The sequence below is a fragment of the Leguminivora glycinivorella genome, chromosome 13 (assembly GCF_023078275.1).
Source record: "Leguminivora glycinivorella isolate SPB_JAAS2020 chromosome 13, LegGlyc_1.1, whole genome shotgun sequence".
Lineage (NCBI taxonomy): Eukaryota > Metazoa > Arthropoda > Insecta > Lepidoptera > Tortricidae > Leguminivora > Leguminivora glycinivorella.
The window spans coordinates 7217249-7243838 of NC_062983.1; the positions used below are offsets into that span (position 1 = coordinate 7217249).

At 39.4% G+C, this 26590-nt stretch overlaps 1 protein-coding gene across 4 annotated transcripts in view; it reads left to right on the forward strand.

Annotated features, from left to right (window-relative positions):
* LOC125232511 (serine/threonine-protein phosphatase 2A 56 kDa regulatory subunit gamma isoform) overlaps positions 1 to 24413 on the forward strand; it is a 96140-nt gene extending 71727 nt beyond the window's left edge. For all 4 annotated transcript variants that reach the window (XM_048138208.1, XM_048138211.1, XM_048138209.1 and 1 more), the window contains 10 exons: positions 2536 to 2735; positions 3578 to 3781; positions 6558 to 6688; positions 14130 to 14247; positions 17467 to 17579; positions 18491 to 18653; positions 19741 to 19970; positions 20727 to 20886; positions 22330 to 22487; positions 23614 to 24413. In XM_048138208.1, coding sequence (XP_047994165.1) covers positions 2536 to 2735; positions 3578 to 3781; positions 6558 to 6688; positions 14130 to 14247; positions 17467 to 17579; positions 18491 to 18653; positions 19741 to 19970; positions 20727 to 20886; positions 22330 to 22482 — 1472 coding nt within the window. In that variant the 3' untranslated portion in view covers positions 22483 to 22487; positions 23614 to 24413. The remainder of the gene's footprint in view (positions 1 to 2535; positions 2736 to 3577; positions 3782 to 6557; positions 6689 to 14129; positions 14248 to 17466; positions 17580 to 18490; positions 18654 to 19740; positions 19971 to 20726; positions 20887 to 22329; positions 22488 to 23613) is intronic.
* Positions 24414 to 26590: the final 2177 nt, after the last annotated feature.

Genomic DNA, 26590 nt, shown 5'->3' on the forward strand with positions numbered 1-26590 from the left:
AGAAAATGACAATAAAGTCGTGTATACATGTATTTCGAATGTTGGTTTGTAAAGATGATTGTACACATTAAACATAAGGGCCCTTTGCAATGGAAAGTCACGTATAAAATTGTAGGTACATTGAGAGAGCTCTGCGCTATTGTCCGGTTTCCATGGAAACCCCGTGCTACTGGAATTTTCCTTTCATCGACTGAACGGATTGTGCATTGAACTGTATGCATATCATATTTTATGTATGTATGTATTATAAACTATTTATTGTACAAAACATAAATATGAAGATTGAACTCTGGTACCGTGAGCGTTGCCGCAGATTTTTTATGTCACAGTTGATTACAATCTGTAGCTACTTGTACAGAGTGGGGCCTGTAACAAAGGCGAAAAATTGAATTGTAGGCTATTCTCCTTATACTGATCAACATTTGTTCGGCGACTTTTAAAAATAACTTGTATTTTGATTTTGATCACCCTTGAAAGTTTTTTCTAAGAGGTAATGTATTGTGAATTCTGTTAAGTCTAAAGTGTGACAGACAACGTCAATGACAACAATAATGGCGTACATTGAAGCTAATATTTATTTTGTATGAAAAATTAAAAATTTAAAGACTTCATAATTTTTAAAAGTCACTGAACAAATGTTGATCAGTATAAAGAGAATAGCCTACAGTTCAATTCTTCGCCTTCGTTACAGGCCCCACTCTGTATATTTATTTGTAATCTGATTTATCTGATTCAGGAAATATTTTTATTGGAGTACCTATTTTGGTGATTAATTTAGACAACACTGGGTCTTTATATTCAAAATCCCTTCAGAGGTCAATGCACTTTGGCCCCACAAGGTTACTTCCGCCCATGAAATACAGAAGAAATTCAAATCGACGTTTTTTTAACCCCCGACTCAAAAACGACGGGGTGTTATAAGTTTGACGTGTCTGTCTGTCTGTTTGTCTGTCCGTCTGTTTGTCTGTCTGTCTGTGTGTGTGTCTGCCTGTCTGTCTGTGGCATCGTAGCTCCCGAACGGATGAACCGATTTAGATTTAGTTTTTTTTTGTCTGAAAGCCGAGTTAGTCGGGAGTGTTCTTAGCCATGTTTCATGATAATCGGTCCACTATGTATCGCAGTCAGGGGTTTTTCAAAATTTTAATTTTGTGGTTAGGTTATATTAAGATATATACAGGGTGTACTTATCGCGTTAATAGTGAGAGCAGCTCAGATCCCCTAGCGAAAACGGTCTTAAGAAGACCTTCGCTCGATTTCAAATCTATTAGCATTGGCGTTTACAGATTTTAGACACAACAGGTTACGAGAGATAACCTAACCACAAAATTAAAATTTTGAAAAAACCCCCGACCGCGAGATAGTGGACCGATTTTCATAAAACATGGCTAAGAACACTCCCGACTAACTCAGCTTTCAAACAAAAAAAACTAAATCGAAATCGGTTTATCCTTTCGGAAGCTACGATGCCACAGACAGACACACACACACAGACAGACAGACAAACAGACAGACATACACGTCAAACTTATAACACCCCGTCGTTTTTGCGTCGGGGGTTAAAAAGGGGTTTTTTTGGCAAACTTTTTTTATATCCATCGATCCCATTCCTACTCGTACATATCCAAGATTGAATTCATTTCGATGTGCAATTTAATTTAGCAATACTTCAATGTTTATTCTTCTAAGCTAAGATTTATGAAGCTTTTAATGTACTTAATCCATTTTCCTCTACATTTGCGTACATACCTCAACGTTCTTCTAAATTGGGTTGCGACGTTACTAACGAGCGTAATCATATGCAGGCGGAACAATCTTCGGTATTTCATGATTGCGAAATAACTGGAGAAATCCGGTTTTTACCAATTTCACTGCGGCAGAACCTAACCTACCGTAATGGAAACGTTATTACGACTGATAAAAAAGTTAATATAATGTGATATCAAAATAAATCCTATCGTAATCATATATTCCAAGGTTTTAATTATATCCTCCCTATGTAATGTACGATACTTGCTTACCGATGGGCGTCGCCAAGAGAGGTTTAGGGGGGAACAAAAGTAACCCCTGTGTAATGTCTTCCCTCCTTTGTACCATCAGCTAACTATGTCCTTGATCGTACTATTCGTACCATAATTTTGCTGCAATTCACATTTTCTATGTTATCTTCCAAATGATACCAAACAAAAATTGTATTTAAATATTTAAGATTGCTTGCTCAGCATTGAAGTCTTGTGTGCTCCTGATATTTCATATAAGGAGATGAGTCTGATGAAATATGTTCCTTGTAACGAAGCACTACAGGCAGGTTTCTATGTTACCCAAGAAAAACTTCAATCTTGTCCCACCTTACATTAAACTAACATTTCGACTACAATTTTGTCGGAGGGGTGCTAACCTGCAGTGAATTGAGTATGTCAGTTACTTGAGAGCTCATGAATGTCGCTCTAATAACCATCAGCTTTAACAGTCGCCGTGGTCAAATCGGTATGATGATCTGACATTTTCAAAATTTCTTACAATTCTCTTTCTTTCCAGATGCGCCAGCCGCCGAACGCGAGCAGCTCTTCGTACAGAAGCTGCGACAGTGCTGCTTGCTCTTCGATTTCGCTGACGAGCCCCTCTCAGACTTAAAGTGGAAGGAGGTTAAGCGCGCCGCGCTGCTAGAGATGGTGGAATATGTCACGTCGCAGAGGGGAGTCGTCACAGAGGCGATATACCCCGAGGCGGTCAATATGGTGAGTGAAAGTTAATCTAAGATGAAGGCTTTGACAATTGCTTGATCTTCGACTTCGCTGACGAACCCCTCTCAGACCTGAAGTGAAAGGAGGAGATGGTGGAATATGTCACGTCGCAGAGGGGAGTCGTCACAGAGGCGATATAACCCGAGGCGGTCAATATGGTGAGTGAAAGTCAATTTTAGGACGTAAGCTTCGACAATTGCTGACCTTTGACTTCACTAACGAACCCCTCTCAAACCTAAAGTGGAAGGAGGTAAAGGGCGCGATGCTAGAGTTGGTGGAATATGTCACGGCACTGAGGCGATATACCCCGAGGCGGTCAATATGTGTGAGTGAGTGAAAGTCAATTTTAAGACGTAAGCTTCGGCAGTTGCTGGCTCTTTGACTTCGCTGACGAGCCCCTCTCAGACTTAAAGTGGACGGAGGTGAAGCGCGCCGCGCTGTTATAGATGATGGAATATGAATATGTCACGTTGCAGGCGAGTCAATATGGTGAGTGAAAGTCAATTTTAGGACGTAAGCTTCGACAATTGCTGACCCTTTGACTTCACTAACGAACCCCTCTCAAACCTAAAGTGGAAGGAGGTAAAGTGAGAGTGAGAGGATCCAAGTTTTCGCTTCGCTTTACCTAGTCCTAGATGCTCAAGACACTTAATTCTGTTAATTTGGCGCTGATGAAGCAACAGCTATTCTTTTCATATTCAAATTTGGACTGCAGAACCACGGAATTCCTCTTCGGCTTCTCTGTCTATCCGTCCAACAACGTGTCTATCCAACACAATAATCAACACCCAGTGTTTATTTACTATTGAATACTAAATCAGTCCTATCTTTCACAGTTTGCCATAAACCTCTTCCGAACACTGCCGCCGTCGTCCAACCCCAACGGCGCAGAGTTCGACCCCGAAGAGGATGAACCCACACTCGAGGCAGCCTGGCCACATCTACAGCTAGTCTACGAGCTGTTCCTGAGGCTGCTGGAGTCTCCAGACTTCCAGCCTAATGTAGCGAAGAAATATATTGACCAGAAGTTTGTGCTATCGGTAAGTCCCCTTGCTTATCATTGAATAAGAGTTTTAACTTCCGAGGCAACCTGGTGAATGCTGCTAATGAAAATCTTATCAGAGACAGTGCATCATTGGCTTGAATGGTTAATTTAGTCAGTTACTGTATATGTTGTTATTTGATCAGAGAATCTTTTACTTTGATTATGTATTATTATAGATTAAAATCACTAGTCAGTCCTAAGTTGTCCTAAGAAACCTTTCCGTTCGAAAAAACTGTTTTCTTTCTCGATTTTACAGTGCGCGAGTATTGTAGCCGTAAAAATGTCACCTATCAAATTATCACAAATCATATGATACCATCAAATTACATAGACCGATCATTTCGAATAGGACGTTAGGAGTGTCAAAATCTGTAGATGATATTGCTCCAACGGAATCAAATATCTTATCAGAGACTTCATCATTGGTTTGAATGGCTTTGCAGAGAACTTTAAGGTGGGAAGTCTTCATCTTTAGGAGGAAAATGTTTTCTGATTTTACAGTAGTATTGTAGCCATAAAAATGTTACCTATCCCCCAAAAATCATGTTCACAATCTTGGTGGCTCTTTAAAATTCCTTCGTATTTTTCCGGAAACGTTGTCATGCTAGTTCAGTCAATGTCAGTACATCTTGTACTGAGACTGATTGAAATAGCATAGCGCATGACACGTTCGTACGTTTCTGTAACAATACGAAGGCAAATCTTTTCGCACTACATCTGTAACCCTGCTAAAGAAATCTCTTGATCGTGTAACGACCGTTTTAACCTGCACAAAGGTTACAACACTTTCCAAACTGTGGTTAGATTAGCGGGTTTCATTGGCGTTTTGTTGTTACGTTAAGTAGATCCAGAACATCCCTAATTATTCCAATGGATTGACAAAAATCATAAGACAATGTCGACTTTTCGTATAATCGATGGGTAAGACTGACATCTATTTCTAATTCATAGCTTAGTCGGTAACATAACCTTGGCAATGGAAATATTAATGAATTCGATTGGACTTAACCAAGAACTTAAAGGTGAAACGTTGAAAACTTCTCTAAATCGATAGGTAAGACGTGTGCACTAATATTTTAGAACCCCATGCCTAATGCCCTTGACCGCACATAAGCGAACGATTTATACCGGTTTATTGGAGCTATTTTTGACAATAGGCTAGTTTCCTACTAGTCAAATCAACTTCTTTTTATGAATTGTCAAAACGATTTGTTAATATGGAATTACTATGAAATACTGAGGAGTGACGTCAATTTCATCACCCCTTTGACTTCCCGTAGGTATCGTTCTAAGTCGACTGTGGGATAGGGTTAAAACTTGTGGCGTAAATAAATTGCTGAGGCTGGCAACCTGTCACTGCAATGTCACAATTTTGTTTTCTTTAACCTCTTACCTATTTGCCAGGAGTGGCACTGAAACTTGAGTAAAGTATTATGACGCTAGTCAGATATTTACTCTGGGTGTACAACTGTACATACTGAGGATCGATGCGATTAAAATACTTCTATACTTTTGCCGTATAAAGCTTTTTTGGATTATATTCTTTTGTTATCATTTGTTAGTCGTGTACCTTGTGTCTATTATAAGGAGATAAACTACAAAATAAATGTGAAATGCATTTAAAAACCACAGTTTTTTTTTAGGTAAAGTGCTTGAAGGAAATATCACCATATCTAATAAAGCATTACAAACAAATATATTTCGAGGTGAAAAGCGACTACAGTGAAAAAAGGCAGGGAAGTAAATATACTATGAATTTTATACACCATTGTAATTGGCGACCAGAAATCATACTAAGAAAAAAATCGGTTCAGAAATTTTGAGATCGCGGCGAAACGCGAATAGGTGAAAAGCTACAAGGATTTTTTGATTTCGAGGTATACGACTAACAAATGCACTGTATTCCTTTGGTTTCTTACCTATACCTGTAGCGAAAGTAATCCATTATTTCTATACCGTGACAACTGCATGAAAGGCTTATTATCTCCTCTTCGCCACACATCATAAGTCTGCATTGTAACGTGTTTTATGTCCGTATTGTTGAACTGACCATTCTTATGTCTTTGCTATAAAGTTTACGATTGTCGACAGAGTTACTGAACTCAAACAGTTAAACGCTTGACTGGTCGTAACACCTTATCTAGTGTTGATTAGGCTTAACTTTTTAAATCTTTCGCTTTAAGATTTAGACTCCGTTTTTGAGACATAATTAGTTTTAGCAAAACTTAGATATCTGGGTCTGATTTTGAAAAGAGTACATGTGCAAAAGTTTTTTCAACGAGACGAGAAACGAACATATTTTCTACATTGTCATTGTCTCGAAAGTCTCGACATTGGGTGTTCTGTGCGGGGCATATTCAGTAGCGGCACACCTCCGACACTGGCGATAAAAATATATGAAAGAGGCGCGTTCCTAGCACAGTTTAAGCTCGTGTAGGTGAACGCGTACTATGCTTGTAATATGAGTGAAACATGACAGGTCGACTGACCGCGTTTTTACAGGCGGTAACTATGAGGTAACCGAGAGGGGGTGGGCGGCACTTTCAGCGGGGAGTGGGAGTGGCCATACTGTAGGATATTACTCTTTATTATACTGTGGTAGCGGCTATTTTCCTTAGTAAAATTTAGACTATAAAATATACAACTTTACGTAGTCTTTATCTAGCATAAATCCTGTTATACTTTATACGCATACTCAAAAAATCTAGTTTTACTACTAACACTAACTTTACCTCGTAGCAATAAAGCTTACTTTACTCGTCTTGTTGCAGTTGCTAGACCTGTTCGATTCGGAGGACCCCCGCGAGCGGGACTTTCTGAAGACGACGCTGCACCGGATATATGGCAAGTTCCTAGTGCTGCGCGCGTACATACGGAAACAGATCAACAACGTGTTTTATAGGTGAGTTGTATATCGACAATATCAACATTTTTGTTTAATATAGTGTTCGGAGGGCCCCCGCGAGCGGGGCCTGCAGAGCTAAGATGGGCGGTTGTTTATCATTTGTCACCATGTCTGTCACGTTCTAACAAGTATGTATGTGTGAAAGTGACGCATGATATGACAAGTGACTATTAACACGACCATGATACGGCCACTGAAGACGATGCTGCACTGGATATATGGCATGTTCTTAGACCTACATATTACAGACCTACATTTGATCACAATAGATCAGAAATGGTCGCAGTGATACATATAGCCGCTAGTTCTACATACGGAAACAAACTTGTATCTTGTGTTTTTTTTTCACTAGGGGCTTATTTCTCGAAGCTACAAGTTACAATGTACAAGTGGTTGTCAATGTCTAATGTGAAAAGTTAGAAAGAGATTTCTGCTTGTAACTTGTAACTATCAGTTTTGAGAAATGGGCCCCAGCCATACGTAATCTGTGTGATAACTTCACAGTTCATAACTAACCAATTTGTAGAGGTATTAATAGGACATATGCCGAATATAAAATAAAATTGGCTGTGCAATGTCGCCAATCGCCATTGATGCTGGTGAAAATAAAATCATCCTGATATTACTTATCTAATACTTACCTACTATTGTCCCAAAGCTGTAAGAACCTCTTTTTGACACATGACAGCGACCACAAAACGTAAACTCGCGCAACCTAATGAAATTTTAAATAAAATCCTGTAATAATATTTAAAAAAATCAAGTACTTAAAAATAATATTTCGATTTAAACATAATCTAAAACATGACAGTTTTGCGAATATTCGTTAGTGAGTATTTTAGATATTAATTTATCACGACAGATTTACTTAGGGAGCGTTTTAAATCGAACGCAATTTGGGGGGAGGGGGTCTCGTAAAACGTTACGATGCGTTACAGGGCGTGAGGGGGTATCGTACAACACGTTACGTAACATTGTTTTTTTTTTTAAATTAGTAAAACTCCCAGATTGGCAATCCATTTACGTTTCGACCAGGCATCCCTAATTGAACCACTTCTCGTCACTTTTAATTTGTTCTGGCAAGTTGGAAAACCTTTTCGTTTCAGTATCTGTACTGAAAATAAAATTTCGCTTAGGTACTTTAAACATAATCTAACACATGTTACATTTTTGCGGATATTCGTTAGTGAGTATTTTACGATATTAATTTATCACGCATTTTTATTTTTAAAAGTGCTGTGGCAGTCTGTCATTTCGATTCAAATGACATTTCAGTAAGTTGATAGAAATCGTATATTTGTTTAAGCGCCTCCTTGTACATAGGGCCTAATCGATTCAACCAATTCGAAATTAATCGTTAGATTTGGCAAACGATACGTCTTAGCCACATAAATCATAAATCATTTATTTGCTTACCATGGTACGTACAGGTGTTACAATAAAATTATTTTAATATGAGCACATGGCACCCTGTGAAGGGTATGGCAATATTCTTAAAAGTATGTACATTGTTTCTTATAATTAGCATGTGTAATTTTGTGTTTACGAGTAGGTAGGTAACTTACTTTAAATTGTCGTCCATAAATTCTTGGATGGAGTAGTAGGCTTTATCTATTAATAATGCTTGCAGCTTCGCAACATACTTCAAAACAAATGTGTCAAAAATGTGAATATACACATCTATCATACAGACATCGTAAAGTGAGTAACATACGAGTAGGTAGCAGTAGCAGTGAGTATAAACACGGCGATGAGTAGGTATGACAATGCTATAATTGGCCTATCTAAAACCCTTTGTTATGACAAACCGCTAAATCTAAAACAGCGACGTATATGTATAGTTATTTTATAACTAGCGGTTTACCACGACTGCGGTTTACTTTAATTGCACTTACAAATTGTCCTAACCTAAGATAAATATTATATTTAGAATTAGTAGGTTTAACTTGTACCTCGTTAGCAAATGTCACCGTTTTTTAACACTTAAAATAACCTTACCACGAAATTAAAATTTTGATAAATCCCCCGACATAAGTGGACCGATTTTCATAGAACATGGCTTAAAACAGTCCCAACTAACTCAGCTTTCAAACAAAAAAAAAATCTAAATCGGTTCATCCGTTCGGGAGCTACGATGCCACAGACAGACAGACACATCAAACTTATAACACCCCGTCGTTTTTGCGTCGGGGGTTAATGTAGACGGCCACATTCTACACGGAATCTCCGAAGGTGGATCTCTCTTAAATCTACGGAGATGTGTGTGGTTTTTCATACAAATTTTATATTTTGATAAGCCATAAGTAATAATGACGCGTCTCCTATATGTATAGAATATCTGGGCAACCGAGCTTCGCTCGGTTCTGTTTCGTATCCTTGGCATGTGTCGCCATCTAGTTCAAAAATGAATAGTACCTACATCGAGCGAAAGAATTCTCAGCCTTAACAATACAACTACTCCACACGAGATGGCGCGCATTTCGCCACAAAAACTCAAATAGTGTATTTTTCTATTCGTTTTAGCCTTGACCTGTGTCGCCATCTAGTGTTTGCAATAAATAGTACTTACATCAACCGAAAGAATTCTGTCTTAACAGTACAACTACTGCACACGAGATGGCGCGCGAAGAAAAACGCATGAAAACTCGAAAATTCGCGTTTTCCGGGACCTAAGGATAAGTTAGACCGATTTTTCACCCCCAAAAACCACCACACCACAACCACATAACAAATTTCTGCGAAATCGTTAGAGCGGTTTCCGAGATCGTCAGTGTAAATAAATATATATATAAATAAATAAATATACAAGAATTGCTCGTTTAAAAGTATATCTCCTATATGTATAGATTTATATGTTTACCTCTCATCGTTTAAGTCATTCAGTGTCGGGCCATGCTCAGTGTAGGGTTCCATAGTATCCCGTATTTTTCTCAAAAACTTCTCAACCTATCAAGTTCAAAACAATTTTCCTAGAAAGTCTTTATAAAGTAAAGCTAGAGAGGGGGACACACACTTTTGTTTACTTTAGAGCGATTATTTCCGAAAATATTAATTTTATCAAAAACGATTTTAGTAAACCCTATTCATTTTTAAATACCTATCCAACAATATATCACACGTTGGGGGGAGGGGTACTCTAACAAATTATTTTTTTCCACTTTATTTTACCGCTTTGTCGGCGTGATTAATATACATATTGGTACCAAATTTCAGATTTCTAATGCTAACGGTCACTGAGATTATCCGCGGACGGACGGACGGACGGACGGACAGACATGGCGAAACTATAAGGGTTCCTAGTTGACTACGAAACCCTTAAAATCAAATAAACAACAGGCGGCCCCAACGCTTAAGAGCGATTTGAAAGTACTAATAAAATATGCAATCTACAAACGAACATACCTCGCTTACTTTATACATCACATAAAACCACTTATTATTGTATGCTTAGAGATTTAGGTACGCTGTATGGCGTCATCGTTTAATACTTGAGTTTGTCACCTTGGGGCAATTTCGTTCCACATGTACTGCCACCTTTGACTTGAGTTAATTACTAGATCATTTGGAGGATTTGGGCTCGCGTTGCGTAGTTTTAAACCGTGGTTTAATTATTTGATCTAGTTTAACATTTAAGAACAAAGGTCTTTCTGTGTTTGAGTAATGTCAGTGTTTTGTTTAAACGTATTCATCAGGTCGTACTTAAACCCTTGAAAAGCTTAATAATTTGTACGAAATCTTCTTGAATATTATTATTTGTAATAATGTTTATATTTCAAACTGCTGCCCGTCTTGTGCACGCTCATATGTGAGTGTGTTTAGTAAAACGTCCCACTTTGTCGGTTACCATTAAGACGAGATTTACTTGTATCTTTATATGAATAAATAAATAAATATTGGGGGACACCTTACACAGATCAACCTAGCTCCAAAGTCTCCAAACTAAGCAAAGCTTGTACTATGGGTGCTAGGCGACGATTTACATACTTATATAGGTAAATACATACTTATATACATAGAAAACATCCATGACTCAGGAACAAATATCTGTGCTCATCACACAAATAAATGCCCTTACCGGGATTCGAACCCGGGACCGCGGCTTAGCAGGCAGGGTCACCACCATCTACGCCAGACCGGTCGTCTACTACTAATAAACTGACAAAACGGCTTTATAGCAATCGACAAAGTGAGAAGTTTTCCCGTGCACACTCACATATATTTACATATTAGGCGTGCAGCAGAGCGGGGCGTGCATTTCAAACAATTGAAGCTCATACAAGTGCCCTGAGTCGATGCATAGCGTGCACGCGGGCGAGCCCGCTTCGCCTAACGCTCCGCTTCGAGCCACTCACGGCCCAGCCACGACATTGGTCTAAAGGCGACAGCGGTGAGCGACAGCCGTACGTGCGAATGAAAAGTCCCATCGCTGTGTCTCGCTCCAATGTATGGCCGCCGCTCACCGCTGTCACAGTATAATAAAGAGTACTATCGTACAGTATGGCCACTCCCGCTCCCCGCTGATAGTGCCGCCCACCCCCTCTCGGTTACCTCACAGTTACCGCCTCTCATATCTCACTCATACAAGCACAGTACGCGTTCACCTACACGAGCTTAGACTGTGTGCTAGGAACGCGCTTCTTTCATATATTGGATCGCCAGTGTCCGAAGTGTGCCGCTGTCGCGCTTAGACCGATGTCGTGGCTGAGCCGTCAGGCCTTACACTAAGGGCTGATTTTTCAATCGCCAGATAAATAATATCTGTCAGATAAATGTTAGCTGTCATTGTCATTTATACGTGTGATGAAAAGGATAGTGATAATTTTATCTTGTAGATATATATTTATCTGGCGACTGAAAAACCGGCCCTAAGTAAGAAAGACTAAACAAACTGCGATCAATAACCAGATCTGTCATTACTGCGTCATAGCCGACGAAACTATTCCATTGTCTCATGGGAACGGTTTTTGCGACAATCCCGCTATTTATAGCACAATTATATGTTTTGTTTTCCTTCTGTTAAGAGCTAGGAAGGACAAATTGAAGGATAATTTCCATGATTGTTGTCAGTCGGGAAATGTATTTTTTCCTTTTCAACGTCACAAGTCTCGAACATAATTTAACATACAATATTAAACGTTATTAGAATGCATAAATGTGCATTTAATATTAGTAATTTAGTACCGTCCCTGTTGCCTTCCAATATCTGGTTGCGTTATCCAGCATTCGCCACGGCTCATGTATGCTTGGGGTCCCCTCTGATACATATTAGCTAATCCCATGATTTGGCATTTTTTTACGAAATTACACTTAATCTATGGCATAAATAAGGTAGTTTTTTTGGAGGTATTTTCACATAAAACGTAAATGTTATTCGTAAAATTGGCACTTAAAATAAAAATTCACAATTTTTTTCTAAAGTTATTATTGGCTGGTACTGTATTGTTGTTCAATAGTTTTTTGTAAAGACAAAAATGGAAAAGGTACTTTTTGTGTGTTATGTTAATAAGATTTGATTATGTTTAATTTTTGTATAAATAAGACAACACAATGGAGACAAATGTCTTTTTTACAAGTCATTCATAAATTATTTTCTTCAAAAATTTCGAAATATGTTATTATAGAATTAATATAGTATATGTAAATTAATGCCTTGTCCATCTAGTTACAATATTATGTCCATAAAAACAAATAACATGAGCACGGCTAGCGCGTGATTGGCGTGTGACAGTATGTCGCCCTGACATAGACTACACTTATGTACAATATACATATACAATGAGGAGGCACACTGAGACATTTTATCCCGCCAGGCGGCGCCTGTGCAAGTTAGAGATGGGTAGGGGTGAGTAAATACTGAGTATTTACCCGTAATTTACTCAAAGCACCGAGTAAATACTCGTATTTATTCATTTGGGTGAGTAGAAACTGTTACCTAAAAATAATTTAAAAAATGAGATTTAAGTACTTAATCGTGTTTATTTTAACTGTGTGGACATTTTTATATGAGATTTATATTATAAGAAGCTTATGGGAGTCTTAGTTTGTCGAAAAAGAGGTAATCATTGTGAGAAAAAAATAGTGACAATGTTTAGTTAGCAGTTTTGTTTTAAAAAAGCAGGTATTTACAGTAAAAGTATGAGACTTAAATTAAATTGATGTTCTAGATAACGGCATGACGTTCGGAAGTGATTGTTAATGTGGCACTTACGACCTTTTATTAAGGGTTTTCTAAAGAAAACTCAAAAATGGCTCAGCTGGTGACGTTTAAAGTACTAGTTTTGTGTTTTGTATTATATGGGCAATAATTTGACGGTTTCTGGATATTTTTCCAACAACGAATTCGAAAGTTATAAAGGTATAAACATTATTTCGGCCTTAATTATCGTTTTATTCCAAAACTGTTCATATTATTAAAAAACTTTTTAGAAACATTCAATTAATTTTTAAAGACCTATCAGATGATGTATAACACACTGGTAATTTCTGAATTTTATTTTTGTGAAAAATAGTTACATGTATGGAGAGCACGTCTTTAAAATAAAATTCATATAAATTTGATTACTTAACTTAGTAGCCGATAACAAAAGACACCAATATTTCTAATTTGTATTTCCATTTCAGCACGCGAAATAGTTTATACCCACCAATTTGAGTAAAAACGAGTAAATACGGGTATTTTGAGTAAATACTGAGTATTTACTCGATATTTACTCTTGAGTATTTACTCACTACCCATCTCTAGTGCAAGTGTCTAGGCATGTAACTGTCATTCATATGTGAGAGAGAGAAAAAACATATTATCTTCTTCTCACGTATGAACTTTTTTATCTGTGCAATGCAAGTGCAATGGACTAATAGAGTGGCGCCATCTGTCATGTCACCTTTGAGTGTGCTTTTTTTTTCCAAATGTAAAAAGTTTGCCCACCCCCACCACTGAGCTAGAATGTGCGGTCAGAATATCATCATCCTCCTTGCGTTATCCCGGCATTTGCCACGGCTCATGGGAGCCTGAGGTCCACTTTGACAACTAATCCCAAGAAATAGCGTAAGCACTAGTTTTTACGAAAGCGACTGCCATCTGACCTTCCAACCCGAAGGGTAACTAGGCCTTATTGGAATTAGTCCGGTTTCCTCACGATGTTTTCCTTCACCGAAAAGCGACTGGCAAATATCAAATGACATTTCGTATATAAGTTCAGAAAAACTCATTGGTACGGGCCGGGTTCGAACCCGCGACCTCCGGATCGAAAGTCGCACGCTCTTACCGCAAGGCCACCAGCGCTTCCGCCAGAATCATTCATTCATGTGCGGTCAGAATAATTATGAGGAATTTTGTCGAGTAATTTAAAATAGTTGAATTCGCGGCGTTTGTATAGAGCCGCTTATATAAATCTTTCAGATGATTTGAAATATTAACTAAATGATTTATTTGTTTCAGGTTTATATATGAGACAGAGCACCATAACGGAATAGCCGAATTATTGGAGATCCTCGGCTCCATCATCAACGGTTTCGCGTTGCCGTTGAAGGAAGAACACAAAATGTTCTTACTTAGGGTGAGTTCTTATTTGGGCCATTTTTTTTTTTCAAAGTTGTCCACCCCACTTTTTTTGTAACATGGGTATTTTTTACGCGATCATACTCAGAATCCAGAGCTCTTTCGATTCTGATAAGAGAAAAAAAATGTCCCAAAATTTCCATAAATTTTTTCGAACCTTCCCTTCCGTTACCGCCATACAAAATGTCTGAAAAAATGGTAACGGATGGGAAAAAAACCAACTTAGGACACTTTTTCTTCTATAAGGATTGAAAGAGCTCGCGATTCTGAGTGGAATACACATAAAAATTTCCAAATCGAAAAAAAAAGTGGGGTAGACAACTTTAAAAAAAAAGCCCGATCGAAACGCAGGGCTCTGTCGTGCCAACACGGAAAAGCGATAGAGATACCTGCGTGCGTAGCCGAATGCACAAACGCTCACAGAGCCAGACTACCTTTCGCGGCGTTTCCTTTTCGTTTCGCGTCGTAGAAATAGTATAACGTAATAACTCTAGTTTATTAGAACCTCCACGGGTGGCGCTGATCGTCGCTAAACATCCGGTTGAGCAAACTACTTAAATGCTTAATGTTACAATTAAATCATGTAATTGAATCGTATCTCTATCGCTTTTGCGTATTGGCGTGACAGAGCCAGACTACCTTTCGCGGCGTTTCGTTTTCGTTTCGCGTCGTAGAAATGCCATTTGGCTACGGGGCCTGGCTACGATAACGATATTATACCTACCTAGCATTTTAATACGTACCCAGAACAAAAAACTAGCTGTTGCATCTTGATAAAGTCGCTTTTGCGACAAAACTCGGTTTCTATTTTTAACCCCCGACGCAAAAACGAAGGGATGTTATAAGTTTGACGTGTCTGTCTGTCTGTTTGTCTGTCTGTGTGTGTGTGTGTCTGTCTGTGGCATCGTAGCTCCCGAACGGATGAACCGATTTTGATTTAGTTTTTTTTTTGTCTGAAAGCTGAGTTAGTCGGGAGTGTTCTTAGACATGTTTCATGAAAATCGGTCCACTATGTCGCGGTCGGAGGTTTTTTCAAAATTTTAATTTTAAGGTTAGGTTATACGTAGGGTGTTCAACAAGTCTTGACGTGTCTGCAAACGCTAAGCGTACAGCGACAGTTCATGTGTTCGTCATTAAGTGTCGTCAATTACAGGAATAAACACATTTATTTCAGCTCCCTAGAATTAATATTATAGTCCAAAGTAAAATTAGAAAAAATAGAGAACATGTCGTTGAGCAAACGAGACTATCGTGTTATTATTTACTATAACTTCAAGCGCGGTTTATCTAAGCAAGAATGTTTTGATGAGATGTGTTCTGTTTTTGGTCCAGAAGCCCCATCTGTGAGGACTGTGGAACGATGGTACTTACAGTTCAAACGTGGGGATTTTGAGCTAGACGACGACCCGCGACCGGGAAGACCCGCAGAAATTCAAGTGCCAGAAAACATAGCTCGTGTGGAAAAAGCTATTAGAGAAGATCGCCGAATCACATATCGTCAGTTAGAAGAACTCTTAAATATTCCTGTATCCTCTTTGCACAACATTGTGACGAATCATTTAAGTGTAAAAAAACTTTGTACCCTGTGGGTACCCCACACCTTAAGTGAGCACCAAAAACTACATCGCGTACAATGGGCGCAAACTATGGTGAAACAATTTGACAATGGCCAATCCAAGAGTGTCAGTTCAATTATCACGGGTGACGAAACCTGGATTTATTATTACGACGTGCCAACTAAATCGCAAAGCAAAATATGGGTCTTCGAAGACGAAGAGCAACCAACACAAGTGCGGAAATCGAAGTCGGTGAAAAAAATAATGATGACTGTTTTTTTTAACAAGCAAGGATTATTAAAATCAGTGATGCTTAGTGGACAGAAGACCGTTACAAGTCAATGGTATACTGAGATTTGTCTGCCTCAATTATTCGAAGAACTGAGAAATCGACGACCGAAGTCGGGACTTGCCTCGTGGTTTCTACACCACGACAATGCACCAGCTCATAGAGCTGGCGCTACTTCGCAATTTCTGAGGGCATCTGGCATTAAAGTACTGGAGCACCCTGCCTACAGTCCTGATCTTGCACCCTGTGACTTTGGGTTATTTCCATACGTGAAGAACCGCATGAAAGGGCGCAAGTTTTCTACGGACGAACAGTTGGTTGGTGCGTTTGAGGAAGAATTAGAATTAATTAATAAAGGAAAGTGGGAGGGTTGGATAAATGAGTGGTTTGTGCGTATGAATAAATGTATTAATTGTTGTGGGGCTTATTTTGAAAAAGTATAAATATATATGATTACACGACAAGATTTATTGAACACCCTACGTATCAGGCGTTAATGCTGCTCAGAGTTACACACATACAGGTTTGGAGGTACACTCTGTGTTTATGAGAATAGAGTTAATTAACCCCCGACGCAAAAACGACGGGGTGTTATAAGTTTGACGTGTCTGTCTGTCTGTGTGTGTGTCTGTCTGTGGCATCGTAGCTCCCGAACGGATGAACCGATTTAGATTTAGTTTTTTTGTCTGAAAGCTGAGTTAGTCGGGAGTGTTCTTAGCCATGTTTCATGATAATCGGTCCACTATGTCGCAGTCGGGGGTTTTTTCAAAATTTTAATTTTGTGGTTAGGTTATTTTACAACACTGTTTTATATACCTGAGTAGCTGAAAGTAAGATATGCGTCTCGATTATTGCGTTCGAAAATTATCTTACATCGAACATGGAACCTCAAGATGCAAGCGGAGACACAGGAATGGTAATCAATGCATACTTAAATGGATTTGTATGAAAATTGTAAATACTAAACACCTTATTCATAAACGCTCACTAAAGTTATCAAGCCGATAAAGTTCGTTTGTCCCTTTCTATCACATCAATACGTCGGAAAGGGACAAACGAATTTTATCGGCCTGATAACTTTAGTGAACGTTTATGAATAAGGGGGTAAGTATTATACGTAATTAACATTTATAAGTAGAAGGCGTTGTCAAAAGTTCTAAACTTGATTTACAAATTTACAATGATCAGTAATAAAAATAAAAATATTAGAAAAAGAAAAACGTATTGGAAACTTACACGTACTTAAAAAAGAATTATGATTTGTTGGAAATGGGTGACCATAGAAATTAGTAAACGTAGTAGTTTAAGAGTTACCCTCATGACCCATTTTTTTACTAGTGTAGATTCATATAATATTCATAATTGTCAACAGGTGTTGCTGCCGCTGCACAAGGCGAAGTCCCTGTCTGTCTACCACCCGCAGCTAGCTTACTGCGTAGTACAATTCCTGGAGAAGGACCCGTCTTTAACACAACCCGTAGTTAGGTGAGCTTGTTCATTGTTCTTGAAGCTTGCGAAAGTGTGTATACAGCGCTTGCGAAGATTTCAAATTATATAAAATTGCTACTACCAAAGAGGATCGAGTATTATGTGTAATCACAGTGCATAGACTGCCATCTCTCGACACAAGCTTAGAACTTTTGAACCTCAGTTTGGACAATTTGGCCCATATTCTTAGCTTGATATGTAATCAAATGTCAAATATGTATTAATATTAGCGCCATCTAGCCGAGCGTTCCCCAAAGGTGTAACGCCATCTAGGCCACCGTACCTTTTTCTCTATGGCTTTGAGGTACGTTTTTTTCTTAGACTTTATCCATCTATACGGATTACATGTCTTTGCTACTACTTAGTCAGAAATGTGCTAAGCTCAACGTTATCAGGGCAGGATTGAAATGGTTCCTATTGAAATTTAGACAGAATTTACTTAAAAGTTTGAGTGTTAACTTACTTCATAAACATTGTCAGTCATAGAGTCTATTCTGCAGTTTATCTTTTATGTTTTGTATAGTCAACCAAGAAAGTGGTTTACCACTTTTCGACTCTATTTCAAACACAAGGTCCAAAAGTGGTAAACACTTTTTTGGCTGACTGTACCTCAAAATATGCAGAGTAATAACTAAACAGCAAAAAAGCATGTCATTATAATTTACACCAGTGGTGGGCAAACATTTTTCATTGGGGATCAAAATTTTAAGGTATTTTAGAGGGCCAGATTTACACCAATGCATTTTTACTGCATATCACACGACATTTTGAGGGACCGGTGGAGACCACGTGATAAAATCCTTTCACTGGCCTTTTCCCAACCCTGATTTACACCATTTTCATAATTTCATAAAATTGCTATTATGAATTTGAAATGATGATGAATTTACCATTTTTATTTCTTACAGGGCATTATTAAAATACTGGCCAAAGACGCACTCGCCCAAAGAGGTGATGTTCTTGAACGAAATGGAAGAGATTCTCGACGTGATCGAGCCCGCGGAGTTCCAGAAAATCATGGACCCGCTCTTCAGGCAGCTCGCTAAGTGCGTCTCCAGTCCGCACTTCCAAGTAAGTAGTATTTTTTTACGTTTCTAACTTAACCACCTGATGGTGGTTCCACTTATTTGAGGAATAATATCTATATAGCCTCCTGGAGTCAGTCAATAAGTCATAAATATATTACAGTATACAGTTTGCAATTTATACTCAGTGCTAAAGTTGAGATTTCTCAGAAAAATATGTTGTCAAACTTTGCATGGCTTGTGTGGTCGTGAACCAATATAAGTGGGTTCCGAAACTAAGTACTGGGAAATCTGAGCGTTACCAATTAGTGTGTGTTCTCCATTTATGACCAACCAAAAGTTAGTCCTTTGCAGTTTTAACCTATCCTAACAAGGTGGGCCATACATAGCCTAGTCAATTTTGGAAAGCTCTGCACGGGAAGCATGGTCGCGCGATAGACGATAAAATAGCAGGCCGTCCCTATCGCACTATTTGTAAGTGTGATAGGGACGGCCTGATATTTTTATCGTCTATCGCGCGACCATGCTTCCCGTGCTGGTATAGGTTTCTTAACTCTGACCGTCACGTTCATTTATGGTGAACCTTGGGGATTGCATGATTGATATTAGGCCGTAGCAGTAGGTGTAACTAGACAACTTGGGTTTTCGAAGGGTTAATTTCAAACCACGCCCTTTGATACGAATCCATACTAATAGTATAAATGGGAAAGTGTGTGTCTGTTTGTTTGTCCGTCTTTCACGAGAAAACGGGACGACGAATGAACGTGATTTTTTAAGTGGAGATAGTTGAAGGGATGGAGGGTGACATAGGCTACATTTGTCTCTTTCTAAGGTGATCGAAGCCGCGGGCAAAAGCTAGTCCATACTAATATTATAAATGGGAAAGTGTGTGTTAGTTTGTCCGTCTTTCACGAGAAAACGGGACGACGAATGAACGCGATTTTTTAAGTGGAGATAGTTGAAGGGATGGAGAGTGACATAGGCTACTTTTTGTCTCTTTTGTAACCACCTACTTCACTAAAACGGGTAGTGGAAGTTTGTATAGAGCATTCCACAATTTTCGAATTTAACGCGAGCAAAGATAAAGAAGAAAAGAGTAAATATAATATTTTATAACTTTCAATTTTTTCCAGGTGGCAGAACGCGCCCTATACTACTGGAACAACGAGTACATAATGTCCCTGATCTCGGACAACGCGCACCACATCCTGCCCATCATGTTCCCGTCGCTGTACCGCAACACCAAGAGCCACTGGAACAAGACCATCCACGGGCTCGTCTACAACGCGCTCAAGCTCTTCATGGAGATGAACCAGAAGCTCTTCGACGAGTGCACGCAGCAGTACAAGCAGGAGAAGCACAAGTCAGTAACACCACCACCATCCATTATTGTGTATAGGCACCCTGAGTTGTATGTCGGGCTTGGCCCGATCTACTAATGCATCTTGCGACGTATGTCTCGTATCTACTTATGCGTACAGACATCCTGCGTTGTGTGTCGGGCTTAGCCCGATCTACTAATGTGTATAGATAACCTGTGCTGTATGTTGGGCTTGGCCCAATCAGTTTATGTGTACAGACATCTTGCGTTGTATGTCGGGCTTGGCTCGATCTACTAATGCATCCTGCATCGTATGTCTCGTATACCGTGACCGTATCGTGTCTCTGTACTTATGTGTACAGACAGACATCCTGCGTCGTGTGTCGGGCTTCGCCCGATCTATTAGAGTATGCGCGCACGGGCGACTTTTTCGCCGCAACTTTTTTGTCTCTTGTATGTGTTTTTATGAAAAGTTCCGTCGCTACGTGGGCGCACTTTCATAATAGCCCATAGTCCAATAGTGTGAGAGATAATAAAGTTGCGGCGACTCGTGGGCGCATACCCTTAATGTGTACAGACATCCTACACTGTATGTTCGAGCTAACTGAACTAAGCAAAGCTTGGGCACTTAGGCAATGATTTAAAAAGATAACACAGTAAATATATTGGTTATTTGGTTCAAAATAAATGCCCTTACCGGTATCCGAAACTGATGATCCTGATCAGCTTAGCATGCAAGATCACTAGGTCACACCAAGCCAGTAGTTTCGCTTGGTAAACAGTAGTTTGTTATTGCAGAGAGCGCGAGCGCCTCCTGCAGCGGGAGGAGATGTGGCAGCGCCTCGAGGCCCGCGCCGCCTCCGCGCCTGCGCCGCCCGCGCCGCGCCGCGACCACATACAGTTCGCTGATGATGCGCCCGACCTCAGCTACACCAACATCGAGAGGGAAGCCGCGCAGGTACGGCGAATACTACGTTATCACTGAATGTAGGGCAAGTTAGAAACTACAAACGAAAGATGATAACGAACAGATGTCTTTGAAAACTTACATGGCGCAGTCGGTAAGGTACAAACCTACGCTCCTGACCTGACAGACTATTCATCACATTATCACATGCTACAGTTATAACTGAATGTAAAAGTCTCCTCAAAGGAAGCAGTTGTGGCAGAGACTAGAAGCCAAGGCGGCCTCGACGCCGCGCCGCGACGACAACATACAGTTCGCTGATGACGCGCCCGACCTCAGCTACACTACGGCTTATACTACGTTATCACTAAAAGTAGTGTATGTTCATAGGGCGAGTTAGAAACTACAAGCGAAAGCTGATAACGAACAGATGTCTTTGAAAACTTACATGGCGCAGTCGGCAAGGTACGAACCTACGCTCCTTACAGGTATGCTATTCATCACATTATCACATGCTACAGTTATGACAATGTAAAAGTCTCCTCAAAGGTAGCAGACGCGCCCGACCTCAGCTACACCAAGATCGAGAGGGAAGCCGCGCAGGTTGGTGGCATACAACGTTAATGCTAAATGTTCTTATATTTCAAAGTTAAAAGCGAAATACGATTAAGTCAACAATATCCTAGGTTGATTGATTGTATGAAACTTTCCTTTTTTGTTACCGAAAATGTATAGAAATTTGGTAACAAAAAAGGAAGGTTTCATACAAACTACGGACATTTTGGGAAACCTAGTGGATATTGCTCAGCATCATGGACTCTATCAGCCTACCAGTTTTTATCAAAATCAGCAATATTTATATGTATGAAACATGTCTTGAGATTTGGGAGTCTCGTCAACGCTAATCCGCAAACATACAAGACTTTAGATGGCAGATACAATCAACAATTCGGACGCGGTATTTTGACGCCTCAGGACAATTCTCCTAAAAGAGTTTTGAATGATTCACGGTTATTTTCATTAGACTTATATAAACCATGATTACCTTTTTGGTTTTTGTCGAGCTCCCGACAAAAATCCGTGATCATGATGCACGCAACTGCGTCGAAATATCGGGAGCTCGACAAAAATCAAAAAGGTAATCACGGTCTATATCCCGGTCAATAATAATAAATAAATAAATATTATAGGACATTCTTACACAGATGACTGAGGCCCACGGTAAGCTCAAGAAGGCTTGTGTTGTGGGTACTCAGACAACGATATATATAATATATAAATACTTATATACATAGAAAACATCCATGACTCAGGAACAAATATCTGTGCTCATCACACAAATATATGCCCTTACCGGGATTCGAACCCGGGACCGCGGCGCAGCAGGCAGGGTCACTACCGACTGCGCCAGACCGGTCGTCAAAAGTATAAGTCTAATTCTCCTAATATAAGTAAATTCAAGGTAATAATTATATTTATGCTCTTTCTTCACAGGCTCGCAAACAAGGTCTAACCACAGCCAAGCCAGCGCCCCTGCTCCGCAAGAAATCGGAGCTACCCGCCGACTCCAGCACCGTGGCGGCGCTGATTCAACATCAGCGCGCCGACCAGTACCTGAGTACGCCGCCAGATCCTGATCAATGCTAGCGGAAGTGAGTCTTAGATTTTTTCAAATGTAATACGTCAAATTAGTTTTTTATCATGCAGAAACGTCTGCGAGCGATATAACATATTTTTAAATTATAGGAAAAATGGAAAAATTCACACCTCCGGCAGGACTCGAACCTGCGACCTCTGGCTTTGCCGGAGCCAGCTGCGCTCCCAACTGCGCCACGGAATGTATGTTCATCATGTCATTCACCATGGCGTCCTCCGGCATTGCCCGAGGAGGGGGATCAGAAACGCTTGATCCCCCTCGCTGGCATCGGGGGCTTAGGGAGCGCCACGGAGGCCTGCTGGATGTGTGCGAGCAGACGTTTCTGCTTGATAAAAAACAAATTTAGTATGGGTTAGCACATTGTTACTGGCGAATTCTCAATGTAACTTGAGACCCCAGTGCCTGTTAATATGTATTCTTACGGGTAAATGTTGCTATACGCCACCCTAAGGCGCAGTTAAGATGGGAGCGCGGCTGGCTCCGGCAAAGCCAGAGGTCGCAGGTTCGGGTCCTGCCGGAGATGTTAACTTTTCCATTTTTCCTATAATTTAAAAATATAATACGTCAATTTGTTTATTTATTTATCGTACGGCATTATATGTATTTACATGTCACTGCATTATACAATTCAAAATTAAACCTAGAAGTCTTAAAATAGTCCACGGCTTTCCCATTAAAGGTTTTTGAGCGACAAAGTTGTCATCGAATTGGGTGTTAGGGCATAATAGCACCATATGGCGGATTGTTTGCTCTGTTATCTCACTATACGTCAATAACAAGGAAGCTTACGAACCGTCTGATAATAAACAGTCCGGTAGGTTATGGACTCCATTAACTCTTGAGGTACATTGGCGTTACTTTTGAAAAACCTCGTTAATTAAAACCCTTTGAAAAAACCTAGGAACAAAACTCACAGCGTCAGCGGGAATTTTTTACTGAAACGCAGTATAAATTTGTGTTTGTCTTGTAAACACCGCCATCGCGCCACTAGTAAACAATTAGATAGATTTCTGTTTTCACGAACTGGAATCAACCCCTAGATTTACAAGAAACACACAAGAATGTCAAATTCGATTGAAGTATTAACTGGATGTAATTTTAATTCTAATATTTTTTTACAGATTAATTACGACAAAACGGGCACCAACGCTCCCCAGCCCTTCTAAAAAGTGATCTCGCGATCACCACGGTGGCGGACAGTGGCCAATGATCACAACGATCAATGATCATCGGAACAGTGATCAATCGTCGGAACAGTGACAGCGACAGGACGCTCTAGTGACTACGCCTTGTGGTATATATTGAAACTGAACGGCGGTGAAACAACCCTCCTCGCTTCGGTCGTCGTCGTATCTCAGCTAAATAAGACTATGGATCGGTCTGCAACGAAACATCTAGGTAGAAAATACACTTGCAGCAGAATTTCTATGACTTTGTAAAAGATGTGCGTAGGTAGAACATAAATCAAAATCTTTTTTGAGTTTTAGTTCAAATCAAATAATTAAATTAAAGTAAAACGTATGAAGCTCCGTATTTCACGGAATTCTGAGAGTGGATTTGTGCAATTTTGATAAAAATGTAAGTGCTTGTTGAGAATTTCTACAAAACTGCTAGTAATTTAAAAATGCTAGTAAAATCTCACGTTAATAAGACGAACTAAACTTTTACTGCTGCATATTTGATACGACAAAACTCAAAGAATATGAATAATATCAAAGATTTCCTAAAAGGTGTTTTTAAGTCTATCAGTAAAACGCCTAAAGGCGCAATGTCATTAGTCGAGAGGGCCCGCATGCGGGGTACGAGAGATTTCTGGAACGCGTGCCACAGGGCCCGCATTCGGGGAAACGTCATTAGTCGATAGGGTGCGAATTCGGGATACGAGAGATTTCTGGAACGCATGCCACAGAATTTAATTAAATAGTAATAGCACAGTATAATAAAGAGACTATCGTACAGTATGGCCACTCCCGCTCTCCGCTGAAAGCGCCACCCACCCCCTCTCAGTTACCTCACAGTTACCGCCTGTCAAAAACGCGAACAGTCGACCTGTCATATTTCACTCACACAAGCATAGTACGCGTTCACCTACACGAGCTTAGACTGTGTGCTAGGAACGCGCCTCTTTCATATCTTTGATCGCCAGTGTCCGAGGTGTGGTAATAGTAACTTTCATTGGTTGTTATCTCGCCTGCGGCGAGTCCCCGTATGCTGCATAACGACCAATCAAATTGCGCCACTTTCGTTTTTATCTCGCCTGCGGGGACTCCCCGTATGCTGCATACCTAACGATTAACGACCAATTAAATTCCCCCACTTTCATTGGTTGTTATCTCGCCTGCGGGGACTCCCCGTATGCTGTATACCGAACGAGTTATCGACTAATGAAATTGCGCCACAAGTGACACAAACTTCACCGAATTAAAGGCCTGTGCACACTTGATGCGTATGCATAGAAGCGCAAATACGCATTGTAATAAACGGAAATCTACGAGAGATGACACATAGCTTGCGTGATGTGTGCGTGATCGTTTTCGCGTCTAAACACACACATTGTGCTCTGACTTTTTAAATAGTTAGTACGCATGTTATATAAAACGTAGTCGGGTAATAAAAAAGTAGTTCTGTTGATGTTTTATGTGATCTGTGGTACGACAGTTGAACGTTCAAAATTAGAATGTCATTATAGTTTATTATCAGTGATCAAATCATGGATGGTGATGGGAGCAAATCTTTAACAAAACCTTAGAGCTGACATAAATCCATACTAATATTATAAATGGGAAAGTGTGTGTGTCTGTTTGTTTGTCCGTCTTTCACGGCACAACGGAGCGACGAATTGACGTGATTTTTTTAAGTGGAGATAGTTGAAGGGATGGAGAGTGACATAGGCTACATTTTGTCTCTTTCTAACGCAATCGAAGCCGCGGGAAAATGCTAGTTTAAAATAAAACCAAGCATTTTATACATTACTACAAGGATATTAATATTTTCATGGCTGTAAGTACTCTAAAATGTCCACTTAGCATGTTTTGTTAAAGTTTTACTCCCATAGTTCCGATCACTGTTTATTATTAATATGTTTAATGACATATAGTTAATATTATTATATTTATACTTGCCAGAGCAAATTGTGTTTCGTGTTCATACAAATAGAACTCATACAAACGTTCAGCTCTCGGTCCATTAGTACCTAAATATGTGATCTAATTGTGAGAATGAAGTGTTAATAGATTTCAATATGAATCACAAAGCGCGTTCAAGCTTGTATTACTTAAATTATTTTTGTATAAAATATATATAAATCACCATTCCATTTTGCGAAACTAAATACCTAACTTTGCGCTATAGTGTAAAAGATAATAAGAACAACCTAGCTTTGGATTGTCTATTTTTCACCCTACACTAGAGTAAAATCATTGATTGAGTATCGAAATAAAAAAAATAAACATTCAGTCGAATTGAGAACCTCCTTTTTTTGAAGTCGGTTTAAAAGATATTTCTCGTAGTGTATCGGAAAAACAGATTATCAGATTGGTATCGGTTTATATGACGTACTAAAGTGGTAATATTTAACCAAATTAGAGCCAAAAGTTGAGTTCTAAAAAATAGTGGCGAAAAAATATTAATAGACTATTATAGGCACAAGTCAGGCAAGGCGATATTATTTCAATTGAACGTATATATAAAGCCCGAATTGATTACGAAATATATAGCTCTTTTCATTTATTATGACGCGTTATGTCAAATTTAACCTTTAAAATCATGACATTACGAGTCTAGGCGTGTGTCTTAGGCCGATAGTCCACTGTCATATGTTTATCATAGAAATATGATCGTAGATCTGTATGCCTCCCTTTTTCTCCAGCTTGAAGAAAAAGGATGGCATATTGCCAATTATCATATTTCTAAGATAAATATATGATAGTGGACTATCGGCCTTAGTGAATGACCCGACCTAAATAAAGATTCAAAGAGAAATAAATGAATGCTAGATTTACTAATAACCGCACAGACTTTTGGCCGACGTTCATTCTAGCTATAATCATGTTTATGCGAAGACATTTTAATGTAGTCCTATTTATTATTTACGAACCA